The sequence below is a fragment of the Ochotona princeps genome, chromosome X (assembly GCF_030435755.1).
Source record: "Ochotona princeps isolate mOchPri1 chromosome X, mOchPri1.hap1, whole genome shotgun sequence".
Lineage (NCBI taxonomy): Eukaryota > Metazoa > Chordata > Mammalia > Lagomorpha > Ochotonidae > Ochotona > Ochotona princeps.
In genome coordinates this window covers 9,805,100-9,827,792 of record NC_080865.1, presented here as the reverse complement: position 1 = coordinate 9,827,792, position 22,693 = coordinate 9,805,100, and the positions used below count along the sequence as shown (strand labels likewise).

General features: G+C 53.3%; 1 protein-coding gene across 5 annotated transcripts; it reads left to right on the top strand.

The window, feature by feature from the left end:
* The first annotated feature begins 7 nt into the window (after positions 1–7).
* On the top strand, positions 8–21,965 carry UBA1 (ubiquitin like modifier activating enzyme 1). 5 transcript variants are annotated; one of them, XM_058658235.1, is made up of 27 exons: positions 3,077–3,260; positions 7,381–7,508; positions 7,660–7,776; positions 7,882–7,940; positions 8,028–8,196; positions 8,293–8,427; positions 9,369–9,475; positions 9,762–9,852; positions 9,966–10,098; positions 10,628–10,725; positions 10,822–10,968; positions 11,084–11,260; positions 11,388–11,492; positions 11,585–11,665; positions 11,994–12,149; positions 13,225–13,390; positions 13,569–13,765; positions 16,996–17,060; positions 17,303–17,498; positions 18,186–18,260; positions 18,393–18,582; positions 19,750–19,838; positions 20,111–20,203; positions 20,341–20,532; positions 21,140–21,241; positions 21,352–21,452; positions 21,630–21,965. In XM_058658235.1, the coding sequence occupies exons 3-27, from the start codon at positions 7,660–7,662 to the stop codon at positions 21,763–21,765; spliced, it is 3,177 nt and encodes a 1,058-aa protein (XP_058514218.1). In that variant the 5' UTR covers positions 3,077–3,260; positions 7,381–7,508; the 3' UTR covers positions 21,766–21,965. The 5 variants fall into 5 exon arrangements, with proteins under 5 accessions (XP_058514217.1, XP_058514220.1, XP_004587934.1 ...); XM_058658236.1 differs by lacking the exon at positions 3,077–3,260 and adding an exon at positions 5,510–5,942; XM_058658234.1 differs by lacking the exons at positions 3,077–3,260; positions 7,381–7,508 and adding an exon at positions 8–151.
* Positions 21,966–22,693: the final 728 nt, after the last annotated feature.

Here is a 22,693-nt window from a genome sequence, read left to right as displayed (position 1 = left end):
CCAGGCCCCGGGGCCCTCTAAGGCCCCGCGCTTCCGAGCTCCGCGCAAACTCTGGCTTCTCTAGTACAACCGGAGGTGGTTTTTTCTTCCGTTGCCCCGTGGCTTCAGCTCATCTCCAACAGGAAAAGGAGGCTTCCGCCCGGCACAGGGGGTGAGCTGGAGCCCGGTGCCCCCAAGTCCCTGGACAGCATTTGAAGGCGGGTGCTCTCCTAACCCTCAACTTCGGGGTTCTCCTAAGCGGTGTCTGTGGAGCCTGTGGGCCCGGGGTGGCATTTCAAGGTGTCTGCTTTTGAGGGGACGTTTCTGAGATAGGGTTCGGGAAGCTCCCGGGCGGGAGTAGGAGGGAGTCTGTGTGTGGTCGGTGTTTTATGCAGGTAGCTGGGGGAGGGTGGCGGCTGGAGAGCCTCTCAGGGTCCGTGGCTGGCTAACTACGTCCGCGCCCAGCCTTGGGACCGTTGCCCAAGGGCAGAAAGCAGGTTCGAGGTTGCTAGAGTTGAAGGTGGGATTTGGGTCGGGCTTGCTGGTTTTCGGGACGGGCTGTGGTGACAGCGAGAGATGGACGGGACTAAGGGGGCGTCGCGGTGCGGAGGGTGGGCGCCTCAGGGCTTTGTGACTCTCTGGAGAAGTCCTCGTGCCGGGCCACTGGAGATTGAGAGTCTGGACACGCCGGGGCTCACAGCCCTGGAGAAGGACCCCTCCCGTTCGCGCTGCGAAACGAACAGCCTGTCAGGCTCTGGGTGAGGGGACGTCACCGGCGGGCCTCCTCCGGCCGCGGCTGGCTCTATTATTCATGAGGAGGCGGGGCTCCGCTCGGAAGCCCAGGGCTTCCCTCGCGGCTGAGGCGCTCGACGTGGGGGCTGTAAATCATTGAAAAGGGGCTGGGTCCGCGTGCTGAACGGGTGTTTTGATTTTGCACGGGAAGCTGCCGTGGACTGATTATCCGTGAGGTGGGTAGCGCCTCAAGTTCCCTATGGGTTGGTGCATAATTCATGAGGGGAGTGGCTCTATGGCTCCCCTCCCCCCGCCCGCCTTCGTCCGCCTGCTCCGTGCGGAGCTTTGCTCCGCAGCTTGCAGGGTTTAAGTCGTGCATCTGGAGGCAGCACGACGCCGCGTGCATTGAACAGTCTAGAAGGCTCTGTCATCCCAGGTTGCTGACGGAGGCTCGGAATTCAAATCCGTCCTCGCCCGCGGTGTGATGTTTGGTAAATCTGTGAGCCTTTAAAAAAAAAAAAAAAAAAAAGGTCCTGAGAATAATCACTAGTTTACACTCGTGGAGCTACTTTATTAGCCTAGTTAATCTCCACAACAATCCTCGCAGCTAGGTTATCATTATCCCACTTGACAGATGAGAAAACTAGGGCACGGGAAGACACATTTGTCCAATTTTTTTAAAGATGTATTTATTTTTATTACAAAGTCAGATATACAGAAAGGAGGAGAGACAGAGAGGAAGATCCTCCGCCCGCTGATTCACTCCCCAAGTGGCCGCAACGGCCGGTGCTGCGCCGATCCGAAGCTGGGAACCTGGAACCTCTTCCAGGTCTCCCACACGGGTGCAGGGTCCCAAGGCTTTGGGCCATCCTCGACTGCTTTCCCAGGCCACAAGCAGGGAGCTGGATGGGAAGTGGAGCTGCCGGGATTAGAACCGGCGCCCATATGGGATCCCGGGGCGTTCGAGGCCAGGACTTTAGCCGCTAGGCCACGCGGCCGGGCCCAACATTTGCCAAATGTTACATGGTCTGTGAGTGGCTAAGCCAGGATTAAAACTCCAGTGATTCTACTTCCGGCGTCCGTGATCTTAGCAACGAAGCGTCATAATGGGTCCCCCACCCTATATAACAGCGCTTCTCCCAGTGTTAGCCCCATTCCGCTCAAGTATGTTTCAAGCACCATTTTGAACTTTCTACATAATTACTGATTTAAAAAAATCTGTGACAAGGTAAGTTGCAGCTATCATTGCCGTCTTGTAGCCGGGGGAAGAGCAGCCCACACGGAGCATTTCTCTAGGAGCTGGGTATATATAGTTACGCATAACTGATTTTGTGCTTATTTAACTTTTTGCCTGTTGTGTTTGTTTCTTGAGAAATTCAACAGAGCGTCGAGTCACCACTGTTCCTACTCGTTGGGTTTGATAAGCTCACATTTCATCTATATGAAGTGGATCGTTCTGCTATTATTCCGATCTTAACGGTTCTGGAAACTGAGGAACCTGCCAAAGGCATATATGTTTGCATTCGGATGCATTCAAGCAGCACTAGCTCCTAAGCACTTAGTTGGGGGGTGTTGGGGAGACATGGGGGGAAGGAAGGGTCTACACTCCCCCTGGGGCTCTGCGACGTCTTCTATTGCTCAAGAACGGGAAGGCGTGGTTCTGTCGCTTTCGATATACTACCGTAATCCCTATTTGCTAGGCGGCGCCCTCTCGAGTGTTTCTGCTCAGCCAGCGTCATGCATAAATCATGAAGTGGGTGGAACCTTCCTTGACCTCTCTGAATCTCTAGGTTGAGCTACTGCGGCAGTATTCATTATTCAGAAGCAGAGGGAGTTAGTGCTCCGTGCGGTAGCCCAATTTAGATTCGGCATTTGGCAGGCCCGCCCCTTTTGTTCCAGCCCACTGGGCTTTCATGCATTATGCATGACTAAGAAGTAGCCTTGGTCTCCTTGGCTTCCGGGCTGCTGCAGGATCGTGCATTATTCATGAGCAATGGGGCTGTGACTTCCTTGTTTTAACGTCGGCTTTCTGGCTTCTGGGTGTTAGTCGGCCAGTCAATCGGCTTCATATTGGACTCGTGATCGAAAGCATGGCCCTGAGGTCCTGTCTGGGTTTCTGTTGCAGCTTGATGGTAGCACTTAAATCATCCTTCGTGTTCTGTAGGGCGTGGCCTACTTACCTGTTTCCCTAACGATCGCTACAGTAGCCACCAGGGGGAGCCATTTACTTTCTTACCGAATGGGTAATAACCTGCTTGGGAGCACTATACATGATTCATGAATGGGCGCGGCCCTCTTGCATCCGGGTTTCTGGGGGAGGAACCCAAGGTTTTGTTCCGGCCTTGGGCTCAGCAGCCGCCATCTTGTGTCGGCGACTGAGGTGAAGGAGGTAGCAGTGAAGAACAGAACCACTACGGCCAGGGGAGGAGGCGGCGGCGGCGGCGATTCTAGGCGGCCGAGGCGGTGGGGAGAAGGAGGAGGGTGGCGGCCGGGCTTGGCTTCGGCTCCTTGAGGAGTTGGCGGCGGCGCGACCCGGGGAACCGGCATTGGTAAAAAACAGCCTATCTCAGTGCAGGGGCGAGGGTTTGGGAAGGCATTAGAGCGGCATGAACCAGCACTGGGCTAGGCTGACGTCGGCGCGAGCCATGATGACTTTGGGCACTGAGGGTCGGGCTGGAGGTGGTGGGGTGTGTGAGGGAGGTGCCGATTATGCGGCGGGGAGTTAATTTCCGGGCTAGGACCACCTTACTCCCTTGGGCTTCCAGATCTAATCTTGGGGTCAACTCCAGAATCTGCATTTGGAGACTAGCGCCCAAGATCGGTAGTCAGGGACCCATCCCTGTCTCGATCCCTGCATTTCAGATCACAATCTCTGTGCCTCCCTCATTCCCAGGGGAGACGTTGTGCTCAGCTTTGCTGTTCCGAGCCCCATGCTGTGGCATGCATTAAGGATCTTTTCCCTCCCAAATCTCCCTTGCCGTGCCTGCTAGCCCTTCAGTGTTGCCGCTTTGGCTTGGGAGAGGGAAACTTAGCGATCAAGACCATACGGTCTGCATTTTTGAGAACCTTCTCTTAAGCGTTTTCTTACTGGACCTCTACCCACCCCACCCCCCCAGCCTCAGACCCAGGGCTTGCATCCTCTGAAAGGCTCTTTGCTCCCGGCCTTCCTGTCAGAGACCCTCTCCCACGGTAGCATCTTCCATTGGAACCTTGTGTCCGTCCCCGTGCCCCTCCCCCCACCCCTGCCGCTCCCTCAGCGTTCCTGTTCGGAGGCTCCTGTCTGCATCCATCTTTAGGCTCCTTCCATTCCTAGAGTAAACCCTTAGAGGCTTTCTCCGCTTGTAGGGGGATCTTCCTCCCCCGCCAAGTCCCGCACCTCCCTAGGTCTCAGCACCTTCCCCAGTAGTCTCTCTCTCCCCTCCCTCCACCCCCTGCAGGTATTCCCAGGGGCTAGACGTGGGGTGGGGGGTGGGAGGAGCGACGGACTGAGGGAAGATACCTAATCCCGTGGCCATCTGCTGTTGGAAAGCCCGGAGTGGGCTCCTGGCCCCTCCTCCCTCCCCTTCCCCTTCCCCTTCCCCTTCCCCTTCCCCGAGGACTCGGCTTGCTATCTCAGCCCCGAACTGTGCATTACTTTCAGCTGTTCCTTCTCCAGCCGAAGGCTGCAGCTTCTTCCGTTAGAGGCTTTGCAAGGCTTGGCCCTTTGGCTTCCTAGGACCCTGAATGTCAGCTAGCGGGAGGTCTGCTTACCACTCCCCTCCCCCTGCCCCGACCCTGGTGGGCTCCCCTTGAGTAGCAAAACAGAAAAACAAAACCAAAAACCCCATTCTTGGCATCTGCTCTCGGCTTGTGCGGAGTGCCCGTAGAGCCACGCGACGCCACGCTGACTCGTGTGGCTTCCTTCAGGCTGGCGCTCTGCACTCAGCTTCTCCCCAGCGGCTTCTGGCAGCCGTGGTACCTAGCCCAGTGTGTGTGCTCTCAGAGACCACACGGGCGGGTCCTTGTGCCCCCCTGGGGCTCCTGCCTTGGAGACCTATCCTCCAGGACCTCTCCCAGCTCCCAGCAGCCACCTGCGCTGCCTCCTGCGCTGCCTCCTGGCGTTCCACGTCACGGATACTGCTTCCCCTGCTCAAGGATTTCTGCTCTGTCGCCAGTGGACCCGCAGGGCCCCAGCATTCTGCTGGAGAATAACCTCTCCCTGCAGGCCCCAGCAGCTGCGCCAGGTGCAACAATCGCCCACCCAGTCTCTGTGATGGCTTCTGTGAGGTCCACCTGCTTCCCTCCTCCCTCCTTGTCGCAGCCTCTGGAAGCCTCCACTGCACCTTCTCCAGCCCCTCTCCCCTCAAGATCCTTGCTGCAGAGACCCAGATGGAGCCTGGCGCCCGGAGCAAATCTGCCTTTGCACCCTCCTTTCACTCTCCAGCAATTGCTTCCTGATTCCCCCCTTCTCTCATATTCCCAGGGACTTCCCCTAGAAATTTGACAGGCCCCTCTGCCTTAGCTCCTCTCTCCTGGTCCTGTGGCCCCGGAGACCTCCTTCAGATCCACTCATGGGACTCTTCCCCACCCCGCCCCCAACCACTGCTGCTTTGGGGATGCAGTAAGTGGGGCTTGAAGATCAGTTTGACTCCCGCCCCCGTGGAGAAGTTTTGCAGGTTACTTTCAGTCCCAGTTCAAAGCTTTAGCAAACAATTCCCAGGATATGTGTCCTTATAGGAGAAGGCTGAGCAAATGGGATAAAGGATTGATTTAGGGCTTTGTTTCCTCTTTGCATGTGGGGGATCTTTGGCAGGTTTTTTTATTTTCAGGGGAGGTGGGTTGTTTTGTTTGCTCCCAGAGCTCTTCTACCTGCCTTGCTTCAGACAGGGCTGGTCCAAACATTTATCATTGGGATCTACTTTGGAACCATTTACCTCAAAGCTGCCACTCGTGGCAGCCCAAGGTAAAAAGTTCCAGCCGCCTCAGAGTTCCCTGGCCCCTCCTCCTGTCTCGGGGAGTGAGAAGATGATGTGTTGTAGCAATGACGAAGCAAAGGAGATCACAAAATGAGTAACGCAGACTGTTGCAGGTGCCTCCGCGAGAGCTCGTGTCCTCAGGTCACTGAGTTCTGACCACAGATCGTGGCTTCTTGAAGCCTCCCGGCAACCCCTTAAAGGACAGTGCGTTTGTCCCAGCTGTTAGACACAGTGGGGCTCAGAGACAGTGAGCCCCTTCGCCAGATGAGAATGCCAGTAAGTGTGGTGTGTGCATTGTTTTTGTTTTTCTGCTAACTCACCAAGACTCTTCCTGCCCAGGTGGGTTCTTAGCATTGCCAGCGGGCCACTTGGCAGGCTTAGAGGCTCTAGCCAGCCTCCGGCCTCCCCTCGTGTGTCGCTTAGCTCCTAGGGTGGGCTCTGTGCCGAGTCCTGACTCCATTCACCCAGGAGGCATTCGACAAACTCCCTAAAGTTAGCTGCATGACTGTGTGAGTGCATAGAGAGTCCTGAGCCTTGGTTTGCCCGTTTGTGGTGTGAGTGTGAGGTCGTGGAGTCCATGTTTACCATCAGGATCAGACCAAAGCCTTGTCCCTGTGAAGGCCTGCCAGGCAGGATGCTCCTGGTAGATGGTAGGAAGCTCTTGTCCCTGGGGTGAGTGCAAGGGAATGGCAGGTGGAATCTGAGGTCCACTTGAGGACTTGTATGACCTGAAGGCTCAGGTATAAGCAAGCAAAGGCCCCATGCTTCAAGGCAAAGGGGTCCTGGTCCTGCTCTCTGACATCTGGATTGAGTCACACACCCACACACACACTCATACCCATCACTACCACTGCCAGATTGTTGTTCTGTATCCTGGAGCTGGCAAGGGACCTTCAGCAGGTTACCTGAGAGGGTGAGGGCTCTGACCCCTGGTTCCCCAGAGTGAGAACTGTTGCTGTTAACCGCCGTTAGCAGCAGGGGGTAGCCTGCCTGAGCCTCAGTCAGCAGATCCTGCTCTCATACCAGCTTAGCCACACTCTGGGAATTTTGGTCAAGTCACCCAGCGTGTCTGCATGCACTCTGGTTCCCCCCCGCCTTGTGAGCTGGGAGTATTCATGGTGTTCCCAAGCCCGCAGGGAGGGCCTTGGCACAGAGAGAGACTCTGCCAGGACTCACCAGTGTCCTCAGTGTGTTTCAGGGCCTGCAAGTGTAGACAAGACGTTGAAAGTTTGTTTTGTTTTTTTTTTTAATCTGAGCCCTGGTTTTCCTCTCAAAGTTGGGATTGGGCCTTGTAAAACTCCCCAAGCCCCTCTGGGGAGCAGATTTTCCCTACGCACGGTGTCTCTTGACATCATGCCAGCCTGGTGGATGCCCAGGCCTCATTTCCCTCTTGCAGCCTGCACCCCTCTCTCCCCCTGCCATCCATGGGATTGAGAGAGAGGAGAATGGCTGCTTATTACTGAAGCCTAACCCACTGGGCCAGGCTCCAGAGTCTGTGTTTTTTCTTATCTCAATCCCATGGGAAAGGTAAGTGGTATTCTTTCTCTCTCACACACACACATACACACACCCCATTTTACAGATGAGGAAACTGAGGCCCATAGCTGCCAAGGAATAGCCGGCTCAAGATTTGCAGCAGGATCTGTCTCCTGAAGCCACACCCATTTCCTGACTTCTCCCCCAATCCGTTCTCGTTACTCCCGTCATCCTGCAGGATCGGAGGAGTCTCTGCGTCATTACGCTGAGCTGGGGAGAGGCAGCTGGCTCAGTGGTGAGCTGCGTGGATCTGCCAGCCACGCCACCTGGGTTCAGACGTCACCTCTGACGGCTGAGTGACCTTGGGCAAGTCACCTCACCCATCTGCCTGTCTCCTCTTGTGTAAAATGGGGGTACAGGTGTTTTGAAGTCTTCCCCGCCCCACCCCTGCTCGCCATTGGCATCGTCAGACCAAACAGTGTGCCCATGTGCTCACATCTGCCCTCTTTCCCTCCAGATGTCCAGCTCGCCGCTGTCCAAGAAACGTCGCGTGTCCGGGCCTGATCCAAAGCCGGGTTCTAACTGCTCCCCTTCCCAATCCGTGTTGTCCCAAGTGCCCTCGGTGCCAACCAACGTGAGTGTCTGCCCTCTCTTGGGGGAAAGACTGGCAGGAAGGCACCACTGTTTGTGCCCGGCTCTTGCAGCCCTTCCTGACCCCATGATTCCTCTCCCTCCCCAGGGAATGGCGAGGAACGGCAACGAAGCAGATATTGATGAGGGCCTTTACTCCCGGCAACTGTAAGTGGGGCCAGGGCTGGGCCCAGCAGGGTGGGCGGAAGGCTTGGTGGGCCCGCCACTGACCTGGAGTGCCCCTTCACCTGGCAGGTATGTGTTGGGCCACGATGCAATGAAGCGGCTCCAGACATCCAGCGTACTAGTTTCAGGCCTGCGAGGCCTGGGTGTGGAGATTGCTAAGAACATCATCCTTGGTGGGGTCAAGGCTGTGACCCTCCATGACCAGGGCACTGCCCAGTGGGCTGACCTCTCCTCGCAGGTACCTCTCCCCAGCCCACTTCCCTCCTGCTGCAATACCAGTGCCACAGGCCACCCCAGCCGCCCACACCTGCCTCCCAACTTGATCCCTTTGCAGTTCTACCTTCGGGAGGAGGACATTGGGAAAAACCGTGCTGAGGTGTCACAGCCCCGCCTTGCCGAGCTCAACAGCTACGTGCCCGTCACTGCCTACACTGGACCCCTCGTTGAGGATTTCCTCAGTGGCTTCCAGGTACAGCCTTCTACCCTATTCTTGGAGCCTGTCTTTGGGCTGCTGTATGTGGTCACCGCTTGCTTAGTGGCCTGACCCTGCATGCCAGGCTGCATGCTGTAAGAACCCAGAGGATGTAGGCAGGGTCAGATATCGATCATACCCGGCCTTGGGGGAAAGAGGAAATGTGCATGTAGCTGGTGTTGGGGGAATCCAGGGCCACTCTGCCCTGCCATGGACCCTGCCCTGCCATGGACCCATATTGTGTGGCTGTTCATTTTCTTGTTTGTGGACTGGGCATGGAAGCCGTGCTCACCTCACTGAGTTGCAGGGAAGGTTGAATAGCTGACATGTGCTATGAAGTATAGAGGTGTTGCTGAAAAAGTCCCATCATGCTTAGGGGTGACCCAGGGAGCTAGAGCGGGGCGACTGAATCCTGATGGAGCAGTTGGCTCTGACCCTGGTGCCTCAGGAGGGGCATATTGAGGCAGAGAGCAAAGTCCGAAAGATCGGAACTGAGCAGGGGGCTGAGCAGGCGTTGCCCTGGGAATCCGGAGCAGGTGGGTGTGGTAGGAGTGAGCTCAGACTCCCGCTGGAGCCAGTTTTACCCCGCCCGCTTCTCATGGGGCACCAGCAAGGCAGGGTTGTGGGCAGGCAGCAGTAGGTGTTTGTCAAACAAAATGAGTCAGCTCATTTCTCCACACTCCATCCTCCTGGCTACCTCTTCACCGTTCCAGCCTTGTCTCGGAATTCGGTTTTCTCCTTGCCAGGGCTCATCCTTGGGGAGTCTGACACACAGTATAGTCAGCATGTTGTATTTGTAAGAGGACTGAAGCAGCGAAAAGTCTGGACAGCTTGACCTTGAGACTGGCCCTTAACCCTCCATTGTTCCCTTTCCAACCCCTGGGCTTTCCCCCCATCCCAGGCCCCAAGCTTTAGTATGAACCTCCCCATCTTGGCAGGTGGTTGTCCTCACTAACAGCCCCCTGGAGGACCAGTTGCGTGTGGGCGAGTTCTGTCACAGTCGTGGCATCAAGCTGGTAGTAGCAGACACAAGAGGCCTGTTTGGGTGAGTGCCACACCTGCCTGCTGCCTTTGTCCCTAACCTCTTCCAGGCCTAGGCCATGATCCCCCCACCCTGGCTCTTTGTGCCCTTGTCCCTCCCCTAGCCACCTGGGTTTTGGATTCTTTGCACTGCTGTGTCCCCCACGTGGCCTGAGTGCCAACCGATTTCCTGCAGTAACTACAGCGGTGACGGACTGAGTTTGCTCAGCAAGTACTCGCTGCATGTGGAGGGATACGTGGGTCCTGTGGGCGGGGGAGCTTTGGGTCTGAGCCCCTGTTTTGCCCTATAGGCAGCTCTTCTGTGACTTTGGGGAAGAGATGATCCTTACGGATTCCAATGGGGAACAGCCGCTTAGTGCCATGGTCTCTATGATCACCAAGGTGAGGAAATCAGGCTCTGGGGTTCCTGGCAGGGCAGCTGGGCAGTGGCTGCTCCACTTCTCTGCTCCTGGTACCCCGAGCCCACCTCTGAGGCCCACTTCTCCTTTTACTAGGACAACCCTGGTGTGGTTACCTGCCTGGATGAGGCCCGACACGGGTTTGAAAGTGGTGACTTTGTCTCCTTTTCGGAAGTACAGGGCATGACTGAGCTCAATGGAAATCAACTCATAGAGATCAAAGTCCTGGGTGAGCTGAGGCCATGGGGGAGCCATGGGAGAGTGAGCAGCTAGGCTCCTGGGCGCTGGCCAGTGGGTCAAAGAGTGGGGAGGCGTGTGCCTGGGTTTCCAGGGAAGGGAGACACACACACATATACATCCTGGGTGTGTGAGACCACCCACAGACAAAATTACCCAGTGTAGGCAGAGCTGATGTGGGGTGGGAGAGCTACTGTTAGCCTCAAAGCCTTTCTTAGGGGTGCTGGGTTCCTGGGAAGCTGAGCTATGGGGGACAAGGTGTCTGGCATGTGACCAGGGCAGATTAGGAGCCGTCTGCATTTGACCTGATTGGGTTAGGAAGCAGAGATGCAGGCTGATGTAGGATGTGAGTTGCATACGGGACAGATAAGATACTTTCTGATCCCCCTGTGGAACCCTGGATGGCAGAGATGGTACTTGGGGTCTGAGCTGGGGAAAAATAAGTTGTATTTCTTAGCTTGCAGGTGTGGTGGGCTTTTAGGGAGGATGGGTAAGACTGACGGCTTCCCCATCTATCCCAGGTCCTTATACCTTTAGTATCTGCGACACCTCCAACTTTTCTGATTATATACGTGGAGGCATCGTCAGTCAAGTCAAAGTACCCAAGAAGATTGGCTTTGTGAGTGTGTTGCAGGGTGCTGGCTCGCTGCGGTTTCCCCTCTTCTGTCCCTCTCTTCTAGGTCTGATGCCCTGTCTATCTCCAATCCCACCCCAGAAATCCTTGGCGGCTTCGCTGGCAGAGCCTGACTTTGTGGTGACGGATTTCGCCAAGTTCGCTCGCCCTGCCCAGCTCCACATTGGCTTCCAAGCCCTGCACAGGTTTTGTGCTCAGCATGGCCGGCCACCCCGGCCCCGCAACGAGGTGGGTACAGGTTGGGGTGGAACCATGGCTCTAGCCTTTTAGCTCTCTCCTCTTCCCCTGGTGGTCTATGACCTCTCTGAATTTTTTTAATTGATTAATTAATTAATTTTTGCAGGAGGATGCAGCACAGCTGGTGACCCTGGCACAGGCTGTAAACGCTAAAGCGTCGCCGGCCGTGCAGCAGGATAACCTGGATACAGACCTTATCCGGAACCTGGCATATGTGGCAGCTGGGGATCTGGCACCCATCAATGCCTTCATTGGGGGCCTGGCTGCCCAGGAGGTCATGAAGGTGAGCATGCGTGGGGAAGGAGAGGGTTGAGTGTGGACCAGGTGTTTTCCCTGGCACCACCACTTGTCCACCTGAGTGAGGCCCTAGCTAATGTCTGGCCACCTCCTCTCTCCTTGCCTATCCCCAGGCCTGCTCAGGGAAGTTCACACCCATCATGCAGTGGCTGTACTTTGATGCCCTTGAGTGTCTCCCTGAGGACAAAGAGGCCCTCACAGAGGACATGTGCCTCCCGGTAAGTGAGGAGGGCCTGTGGGGAAAGTGTCACTGGGGTCACCTTGACGGGAGGCGGTCCCTCTCTGAACCACCACCCTTCATATTCCGCAGCGCCAAAACCGCTATGATGGACAGGTGGCTGTATTTGGGTCAGACCTGCAAGAGAAGTTGGGCAGGCAGAAGTACTTCCTGGTGAGTGAGCCCCTTGGACATTTGCTGCTTATGCGTCCCCTGGCCTCAGGCCAGCCCTGCTGGAGCCACCTCCTGTATCTCAGCAAGGAGGGTCTTTTGGTTCTTAGACCCATATCACATCACTTCAAAGGAGAGGCTCATATGTGTCTGTTCGCCTATCTGCTGCCTCCTTCCTCAAATGACTGTGGGTCTTGGGACTTGAAGATGTGGCACTAGAACCTCTTTCCCCCCTCCTGCTGGCTCCAGGGGTAGTGAGGAGTGATGGGTGGTTTTGCTCCAACCTTCCATCACGCTGACTGGCTTGGCTCTCTTCTCGGCTCTCTCTTAGGTGGGTGCGGGGGCCATTGGCTGTGAGCTGCTCAAGAACTTTGCCATGATTGGCCTGGGCTGTGGGGAGAATGGAGAAATAATTGTCACAGACATGGACACCATTGAGAAATCGAATCTGAATCGACAGTTTCTGTTTCGGCCCTGGGACGTCACGGTGAGCACCATATGGACCAGGGTGGGGTTTTGTCATCTCTTTCTTTTGGCTCTACTTCCCCTCGGTCTCTCTTGAAATTCACTCAAGAAACTAATGCCCTTCTGTTTCCTTTGACCTTTTCTCAGTGCTGGTTGTGGCAATGTGTTCAGGCCCTCCAAGACAGCTCTAGGTTTGAGTCACTAAAATTCACAGAACTCGGCGTGTAATTGTATACAGACTGATTTGTTTTAGAAAAAGATTATTTATTTGGAAGTTGGAGTTAGAGAGAGGTCTTACACTGGTTCACTCTCCAGATAGCTGCAGTGGCTTGGGGCAGGGCCAGACTGAAGCCAAGAGCCTGCAACTCCATCCACCCTAGATCTCCCATGTGGATGACAGGTGCCCAAGCACTTGGACTGTTGTCTTCTGCTGCTTTCCCAGGTGCATTAGCAGGGAGCTGGATCAGAAGTGGAATGGCCAGGGCTTGAACCAGTGCTCCTATGGGATGCCAGTGTCACATGTGGTGGCTTAACTTGCTATACCACGATACCAGTCCCAAGGCTATTTACAGTGGATGAATACATACCAGTCAGCTATGGGAAGAGGTTCATGGAGTGAAGTCAGGTTCACTCTCCTAAGAGCCCTCTCCCAGCAGAGTTGCACAGGTCATGCTTAATTTTTCCAGGAAGTGGTGTTAGGCGATCGGCATGGGAGCCAGGAAAGGGTTCTGAACAAAGAGGGGCTTTGCAAAGATCCTGCTTGTCTGTGCGCTGTCATTCTGGTTTTTGTGACGGGATTTCTGCTCCAACCCTGGGTGCAGTTAGTGGAAAGAACAATCGCTGTTGAGTAGAAAAAGCAATGTACACATCTGTTTTCCCTCTTCACTGAATCCTAGCCACATGTGCCACAGCCCCAGGTTCATGGCCCTGCCACAGAGCTGTCTCTGGCTAAACCAGGGAGCTTCCTGAACTTGGTCTGATCTTCCCTAGCGTGAGGAAATCAGTCCTCAGGAGGACAGCTCTCTATAGATGTTTGTAGGGCGAAGGAACCAATAACTGAGTTCTGTTCCCCTATCTCTACCCGGGCTCCCCACTAGAAATTAAAGTCTGACACGGCTGCTGCAGCTGTGCATCAGATGAACCCACATATCCGGGTGATAAGCCACCAGAACCGTGTGGGTCCTGATACTGAACGCATCTATGACGACGATTTCTTCCAAACTCTGGATGGTGTGGCCAATGCCCTGGACAACGTGGATGCCCGTGAGTTGGGCAGTGGGTGAGGAGGTCGAGGACAAAACTGGGGTATGTGTGGGTGTGTGTGTGTGTATGTATGTATGTATGTGTGTGTTAGGGAATTGTTATCTCTACCCGTCTTACCTTTCTTTCCTGATACTGCTGTACCTGGCTCTCATGTTGTCATTCCCTACCTCTCCCACAGGCATGTACATGGACCGTCGCTGTGTGTACTACCGGAAGCCGCTGCTTGAATCAGGCACCCTGGGCACCAAGGGCAATGTACAGGTGGTGATCCCCTTCCTGACAGAGTCCTACAGCTCCAGCCAAGACCCACCTGAGAAGTCCATCCCCATCTGTACCTTGAAGAACTTCCCTAATGCCATCGAGCACACTCTGCAGGTGCGCAGCTGTGAGAGGAAAGGGTCTAGGGGCAGCACCCAGATTGCCTCCCTGCCACAGTACCTGGAGCACCTGCAGTGGTGCATGTCCAAGTTTAAGTGGTACTTTTCTTCAAACCGCCGCTGCCTCGCCTCCACCCAGCTGCATGCACCAGTTTTGGGGACGATTCATTATTCACTTTCATTGTGATTTTTTTTTCCCCCTCTGGTTGCAGACAAGTATGAGGAGTACAACAAATACCCAAATACTATGCCTTTGCCCAAGTTTAGCAATGGTCAGGGATTTGCCATATTGTTGGCTTAGATTCATACTTTTGTTGATGTTGTCGTCTCTCCTTTCCATTGGGGCGTGTCATGGCCATCTCAACACTTGACTCCCTGATGCTTTTGTGTGCCTCTGCAAAAGGGGGATTTGTTCCTGTGGAGCAGGGATTCTCCACCTTGGCGCTATGACCTCTGGGGCCAGCTCGTAGTTATAGGAAGGAGGTCCCACAGCATTCCTGGCTTCTGCCCACTAGATGCATACAGCAGTGCCATAGTCTCTTGTTGAAACAACTGAAAATGTCCCCAGGCAGGCGCCAAACATCTATTGGGAGGGAGGCGGTGGCAAATCATTCCCAATAGAGAACTGGTATGGAACCAAAATAACCATATATTCATGCTCAACAAAATGTACCAGTCATTTCTCTCTGTTTAAAAGATTTATATATTTCTATTGGAAAGACAGAGTTACCCAGAGGGACACAGAATTTTCCATGCACTGGTTCATTCTCCAAATGGCTACAGTGGCCAGAGCTGGACCAATCCAAAGCTAGGAACTTCCTCTGGATCTTGCAGAGGCCCAAGGAGTTGGACTGTCCTCTGCTGCTTTCCCAGGTCACAAGCAGAGAGCTGGATTGGAAGTGGAGCAGCCAGGACACAAACCGGTGCCCATATAGGATGCAGTCCAGAGTTACAGAGAGAGAGGAGATACAGAAAGATCTTCCATCCACTGGTTTACTCCCTAAATGGCTACAATGGCCAGAACTGAGCCAGTTCAAAGCTGGGATCTAGGTGCTTCTTCTGGCTGGCCCCCATGGGTGCAGAGTCCCAAGGCCTTGGGCCATCCTCTGTTATTTTCCCAAGCCATCGGCAGGTGGAGGATTAGCCTGAAAAGTCACTGTGCCAGTGCCTCTGCTTTTATTACCATCTTTTCTAGCAATTTGTCTAGGACTCAGTCCATATTCCGCTGCATTTGATCAAAATGAGTTAACAGTTGACCTGTTAGGATGACTGTATGTGTGTGTATAAAATGTGCATATGTGCTGGACAGTGTACATATCATTTAGCTAAAGTTTTACAAAGTAAGGTCTTAGGTGACCAATACCTGATCCACAAAACAGAACCTAACCAAGCTGGGTTGGCATATTGGGGCAGTAAATAGGTTAAGCCACAGCTTGAGTACCCGCATACCCTAAGGAAGTGCCTGAGAGTGAATCCCACCTCCACTTCCAATCCAGCTTCCTGTTAATGTGTCTGGGAGACATCTGATGATGGCCCTAATACTTGGGTTCCTGCCACCTACAGGGGAGCCCCAGATGGGGTTTCTGGCTTTGGCCTGGCCCAGTCCCCTGGCTGTTATCATTGGGATTTGGGAACTATGCCAGTGTATGAGATATCTGTCAGTCTGTGCCTTTTAAATAGCATTTTAATTAAAAAGAAATAGCACCCAAGAATTATCAGCTACTGACAGAATGATTCGTAGTGCAATGTTTGAAGCCAGGTTATTAAGAATGTTTAGATGGTAGTATAGTATGAGAGTGGGAAGCAGCTGGGGAGGGGAGGGAAGAACCTATTCCATCTGTCAGCTTCCTTTCTGACCCTGTGGTTCTAGGGTGGCTGTGTGTGTGTGTGTAGCCACCAGTCTCGCTAGGCTGTATGGGACTTGAAATTCTTTGTGCCTCATATTCCTCCTCTGTCAAATCAGATCTGGAGATAATAATAACATCTACCTCACAGGGTTATTGTAAAGGTTGCATTTACTGTTTAGGCTGGCGCTGTTGTAACTCACTCTTACATATGTACTCTCAGAGATGGAAACAGAGCTGGGGGTGTTAGATGTCCTAAAGTCACAAAATAAAGTCCTGTATGGCAGAGCTGGAATTTGCACCTGGATCTCTACTGTCCAGACCTGTATAACCCAGACCAACTCGCTGATGACTGCATTGACCCTCCTGAGAATTCTCAAAGACAGAGGCTCTGGCGTGTGTTCTGTTGAAACTGCAGGGTCTGGATAGGGATCATTTGTGGTTTGGGTTCATTTTTTAAAAAGATTTGTTTATTGGAAAACATTTATTATTTATTTATTGGCCGAGAGAAAGATCTTGCATTGCTGGTTCACTCTCCAAATAGCCACAATGCTCAGAGCTAGGTCACTCTGAAGCCAGGAGCTTCTTCTGGATCTCCCACATGGGTACAGGGGTCCAGAGGACTTGGGCCGTCCTCTACTGCCTTTCCAGGCTACCAACAGAAAGCTGGATGGGAAGTGGAGCAGCCAAGACACAAACCAGCACCCATGTGGGTTGCTGGCACTTGCAGGGAGAGGATTAACTTGCTATACCATCGTGCTGACCCTGAATTTTTTTTGAAATTTATTTTGTAATACCTCTCTTTCAATGTGTGTTAACAAGGCATAATGTACCTAGAGTGAGGTACACAGATATTAAGGGAAAATTTGGGGGCCAACATTGCAGCATAGCAAATTACGCTGCCACTTACAATGCCACAATCCCATATGGATGTTGTTTTAAGTCTGCTCTGCTTCCAATCCATTTCTCTGCTGATGTACCTGGGAAAGTAGTTGAAGATGGCCCAAGGGCTTGGGCGCTTGTACCCATGTGGGAGACTTGGATGAGGCTCCTGGCTTCAGCCTAACCCAACTCAACCCTGGCAGCCGTCTGGGGAATCAACCAGCAGATGAAGGGTCGCTCTCTTCCTCTCTTGTCTGTCTCTGTAACTGTTCCTTTCAAGTAAATACATCTTTTTTTTCCCCCAAATAAATACATCTTTAAAAGGGTTCGCGATATTTTTGGAGCAGTAGTTTAGAGGCTGTTGTGCAGTTGGTTACTTTGTTACTGCACTGATTGCGTGTGAAACCCCAGGTTGTTACTTGTTAGCTTTCTTTTTTTTTTCTTTTTTTTTTTTTTTTTGGTCCTCCCATTTTAATCATTTTAATCTATGCTCTGTCTGCAGTGGGCTCGGGATGAATTTGAAGGCCTCTTCAAGCAGCCAGCAGAAAATGTCAACCAGTACCTCACGTGAGTCAATCAGATGCCTTCTCGCTGTCTTCCGGGGCCTGCCAGGAAAGGCAGCCTGGCTGTGCCTCGCCACCTCTGCCTTCAGCACCAACCATGCTTTTCCATCAAGGCAGCAAATGCTTGGGCCTCCTGCTGTTCAGTGGTCACAGCTAGCTTTCTATGGGGAAGGTTGGGTTTGTCCGAGTGTACTTCATTCCCCTTCCCCCCCCCCCGACTTTTGCCCTCCCTTTGCTTCCTGATAGAGACCCCAAGTTTGTGGATCGGACATTGCGGCTGGCGGGTACTCAGCCATTGGAGGTGCTGGAGGCTGTGCAGCGCAGCCTGGTGCTGCAACGACCACAGAACTGGGCAGACTGTGTGACCTGGGCTTGCCACCATTGGCATACCCAGTACTCTAACAATATCCGGCAGCTGTTGCACAACTTCCCTCCCGACCAGGTATTGCCTGCTTGCTGGCTTCCTTTAGCAGACTGTATCCCCCCTGCAGGGCTGGGGAGGGGATGGGTCTTTCCAGGTGACCCCACCCACTCATGGGTCTGCCTGAGGCATGGGGATCTCAGAAGAACGTTTAAACCTGGCCTGTTTTTTCTCATTCCTGCTCCTTGGAGCCAGAGACTCCATGTCTGTTTCCCTTCCCTATGGAATGATTTGGGTCATACGTACCCAACTCCCAGTCAGCCCTGTAGGGTTTATGGGTAAGAATTAATAGAGTCAAGAGCACAGAAATCATTGTGGGTTCGAATCCTAGGCTCACCTGAGCTTGGACAAGTTGCACAGCTTATCCCTGCACTTCTATTTGCTCATCTCTGAAATAGAAACAATAGGGATTGGCTGTAAGGATTAGCTGTTGGGCTAGTACAATGCCTGGTCAACCCCAAGAGTCCATTAAATTGACTGTGACAAAGTGGGGGGGGCAACAACTGATAGTGGTCCCTGGTTTTGCCTGGCTTGGGAACTTCATCGATGGAACCCTGTAGTTTAGGGCTTTGGTGACTGACGCGTCTTTCTAGTGCCCCGCCAGGGATAGTGTGGTGGGGCACATTCAGGGCCAAGGCAAGGAGTCTGGTTTGATAGAGAGGGCTCCACTCTATGGTTTTGTTCCTCAAAAGTCTCTCTATTGCTTAGCTCACAAGTTCGGGAGCGCCCTTCTGGTCTGGGCCTAAACGTTGTCCTCACCCACTCACCTTCGATGTTAGCAACGTAAGTCTACTCCCTGGGAGTCCCCTGGGTTCAGGTGGAGGGTGGGTGTCTGGGAAGGTGGAGGTGGCTGCACACTGTGGGTCTGCACAACTCACAGTCCTTCCCCCACTCCCCTGTCCTCCTCCTTCCCAGCCCCTGCACTTGGACTATGTGATGGCTGCTGCCAACCTGTTTGCCCAAACCTATGGGCTGGCGGGCTCTCAGGACCGAGCTGCCGTGGCCGTACTGCTGCAGTCTGTACAGGTCCCCGAATTTACTCCCAAGTCTGGAGTCAAGATCCACGTTTCTGACCAAGAGCTGCAGAGTGCCAATGCCTCTGTTGGTGAGGGTGCCTGGCCTCTTGGCCAGGAGTCGCCGCCCATGTGTGTTCCGTCCTAGCCCATCTTCCCCCACCAGTCCTCTGCTCCTGGCTCTGTGACCACCCCAGGCTGACCCACACCTTCCTTCCTTCCAGCCTGCAGTCCTGTTTTACAGGAAGGTCAATTGAGTGCAAATGAGCCTCCCACCTTCTCCTACCCTGGCTGCCCTCAGGAGAAAGAGCTGTTTGTTTTTTTATTTACTCTGGGTGGACCAGCCTTGGTTTAGCTCTGCTTTTCTTTCTGATCTTTTCATCTAGGGGGTGGGATCCACCCTCAGGCCCTCTCCTCCCTCCTTATCTGCCTTACCTCCCTTTCCATGCCTCCTGCCCTTGGGTTTCCCACTCCTGTCCTTGGGTTTCCCTGTGTGTGCCTTCATCCCGTTATGGTAGTTTACTGGTTGCTGATCTACACACAAGGGTACCTTCAAAAGTACCCTGGAAAGTGAAATGAAAAGAGAAGCATATTTTGGTGTAAAAAGTTGTGAAAGCCCACTTTTTCACATTAAGTGTTTTCACACCTGTAGCCCTTTAACTCCCCTATCTTGCCCTTCTTGTCTCCCATCCGTTTCCATGCTCCCATCTTCCTCTGGAAATGGCTAGTCCTTCACGTTCCTTTGTGTGTTTCTTCTGGTTTTTCTCTTTGTATATTTTCTCTCACCTCTCTCATGCTCGTGTGTACTCATCCCCTGCCCCTTTTTGTACCTTCTCTGTCTCCCTCCTGTGTATGCACATCTGTGTATTTTTCTACAACTTACTTTCCATGGATCTTTTCCATCCCTTGCTTTCCTATGGATTGTCTTCCGTGTCTTCCCATATCTCTGTACCCCCTTCTGCCCAGGCTCCACAGGACTTTCCTGTCTTGGTCTCTTTATTCCCTCTGCCCCCCAATGTTTTCATTTCCCTCTTCATTGTCTCTAGAGATTCCTCTTGTTGCCCTCTGCTTCTTTCTGTCTTGCCCTAATTTGTACTCTTTTCCTGCTCCACTTTTCCCCTTTGCCCCATGGACACCCATGTCACTCCTTTGCAAATCCTGTATTGCCTTTTTGCCTTGTGCCCCACCCTGGGCTCCAGTTTCCACCTGAGACCCCGGCCTGGAGCTGACAAGCTGATGGTGTCCCTCTCTTCATGCAGATGATAGTCGTCTAGAGGAGCTCAAGGCAACGTTGCCCAGTCCCGACAAACTCCGTGGATTCAAGATGTACCCCATTGATTTTGAGAAGGTGCTGGGTGGGGGACCCTGGGAAGGGCAAATGGGTGAGCTGAGCACGGACAGGTGGGAGAAAACAGGAGTCTGAGGGTCTGGAGCCAGCCCCCAAGCCTTGGTGGAGATCAGGCCACAGGACCTGCCTCATGGCTCTGAATGAGTAGGTGTTCCGAGCTATGACTTTGTAAGCTAGGGGAATCTAAGCAGGCAATTGTGGTAGAAAATACCCATGTTCCTAGGGGGAGACTAGGAAACTTTTCTCATTTTCTGTCTTCCCATTCATACCAGGATGATGATAGAAACTTTCATATGGATTTCATTGTGGCTGCTTCCAACCTTCGAGCCGAAAACTATGATATTCCCCCTGCAGACAGGCACAAGGTGAGGGGAAATCTAGATCTGGTGTCCCCCCGACACCCTGTCCTGGCTTGACATGCCCTCATTCAGCGCCTCGTGTTGACCCGAGCCTCCTGCAGCTACATTACCTCCCACCTTCCTGGTCCCCTCCCATCCCACAGAGCAAGCTGATTGCAGGGAAGATCATCCCAGCCATTGCCACGACCACAGCAGCTGTCGTTGGCCTTGTGTGTCTGGAGCTGTACAAGGTAGTACAGGGGCACCGACACCTCGAATCCTACAAGAATGGTTTCCTTAACTTGGCCCTACCGTTTTTCGGTTTTTCTGAACCGCTGGCTGCACCACGTCACCAGGTATGGGCTTACAGCAGCAGCTGAGTTTCTGGGTGGGGTGTGTCTTTAGGGCTGGCTCTGGTTCACATCATATGCTGTCACCAGGTGACAGTTTCTGTTGATGTATACCTACTCCTTTAGTGTGTGCCTTGTCATTCATTTGCTGATCAGGTTGTTTGAGTATTTGTCATGTATTAAGCACCAGTGTGATTCTGCCTGTAAGGAACTCATTAAGATGTTTGAATGTGCCCTGGGAGAATATTTATAACTATACAGTAATAGTGGTCAATATCTATTGGATGCTTTGTATGTTGTTCACTTGGCTTGCTTTATTTATCAAATATTTGTGCCGCACTTTCTCTGTGCAGATGGATAATAAAAAGTTGATAGAGCAGAGAGAGCGAGTGAGAGCATCAGGCAGGTGGGAAATGAGAAGAAAACAGGATCCCAGTGGCTTGAGAGCCTCTTAGTCCTAAGGGTTTCAGTGCTAAGAGTGTGAAGGAAACCAGGAGGATTAGAACAAGAGTTGGGATCTGCTGTAACATACATGCCGAAGTGGGGAGTGGGAGCCACACAGGCGGCTGGGCCATCTCAGCCCCATTCCTACTGTAACCTCCTTGTCCCACAGTACTATAACCAAGAATGGACACTGTGGGATCGCTTCGAGGTTCAGGGGCTGCAACCCAATGGTGAGGAGATGACTCTCAAACAATTCCTTGACTATTTTAAGGTAAGGCCCCCTTCCTCACTCATCCACATCTGGTGAGCCAGGTCTGCAGGTGACTGGCTGGCCTCTTCATTCTCATAACCCTGCTGTCACCTGTCTTACAACTTTTCCAGACAGAGCACAAATTGGAGATCACCATGCTGTCGCAGGGTGTATCCATGCTCTACTCCTTCTTCATGCCAGCGGCGAAGCTCAAGGAGCGGTTGGACCAGCCGTGAGTTGGTTGCAGGGCATGCTGGGGAGGCTTTGTGTGTGTGGGTTGGGACATTTCAACTTGCGGCTATCTGCTTTGTCTCTCACCTCCTGTGTCCCTCGCTGCCTGCCCACCCACCTACCCGTGCTTCCTGTCCTGCCATCTTCCTCTCTGACCCCACTCCCAACCCCTCTTCAGGATGACAGAGATTGTAAGCCGTGTGTCAAAGCGAAAGCTGGGCCGCCATGTGAGAGCGTTGGTGCTTGAGCTGTGCTGCAACGACGAGAGTGGCGAGGATGTCGAAGTCCCCTATGTCCGATACACCATCCGCTAACCTTCGTCTGCTCTTTTAGGCTGGCCCCTGACAACCTGTTCCCGATCCCTTTCAACCCCAGGTTCCCAGTTGGCCTCCGGCAGTGGCCCACCTAGCTAGGCCTGGTGTTCCCTGGTCATCCCCTACCTATCCCGAACCCTTCTTGCCACTGCTTTTTACCTTGTTTGGAACCTGAATCCTAATAAAAAAAAAAATTAACCTATACGTGGCCTGCCCTGCTGGTTCCAGGGAGGACAGAGGCTTCATGGAGCTGAGTGATTCAGAGGGTCATCCAAAACACTGAGCTGTCTTTCCCCTGGTGCCAATTTCCTGGGGATTGCTACCTCTGCCAGCCCTTTCTGCTTAGGTGGAGGTGAAGGCACTGGGGAGGCTGGAGCAAGCCAGGTCCCTGGGCCCACATGGCGCTGATTCTTCAGTTGGGCACCTGTCCTGCCTTTTCTGTGCTCTGAGGAGAGGTGCGGGGACAAGGCTGCCAGGTGTACTAAGGAGACCTGATTCCTTGTGGATATCCATTCATAGCAGTAGCAGGTCCTGGTTGCCGGCATTGGATCTGCCTGTGATGCTGTTTAGTGTCCCTTCTTTGCGGGGCAGGGGGGGGGAGCCTCTGCTGACTCCCAGCGCATTGAGGCATCCCCTGCAGTTTTTCTTAACAGTATTCAGCTGAGCACATTGTTAGAGGAAAGGCCCTTTGCTGCCTCAATTGGGTCTCTTGGCTCCTGGACTGTGTGTACTTACTGCCTTTGTGACTGGATCCTCATGCTTTTTGCCGTGAATTAGAGAGCTGGTTAAGGGGGTTGTGGGGATGTTCATCAGCTATAGTGGGAGACATACCCCATCAACCAGGAGAACTGGAGAGCTGCCCTTGCCCTAGCCTTAGCTTAGGCTCAGCACCCAGTTCACAGTACCGAGCTGGCTGGCCACTTTGATA

Bases quoted from the DNA above. Each gene is read 5' to 3' on its own strand.
- UBA1 (XM_058658234.1), top strand. From the start codon at position 7,660: ATGTCCAGCTCGCCGCTGTCCAAGAAACGTCGCGTGTCCGGGCCTGAT. The intron at 9,853-9,965 runs GTGAGGAAATCA...TCCTTTTACTAG, and splicing joins TGGTCTCTATGATCACCAAG to GACAACCCTGGTGTGGTTAC. The intron at 19,839-20,110 runs GTGCTGGGTGGG...CATTCATACCAG, and splicing joins ACCCCATTGATTTTGAGAAG to GATGATGATAGAAACTTTCA.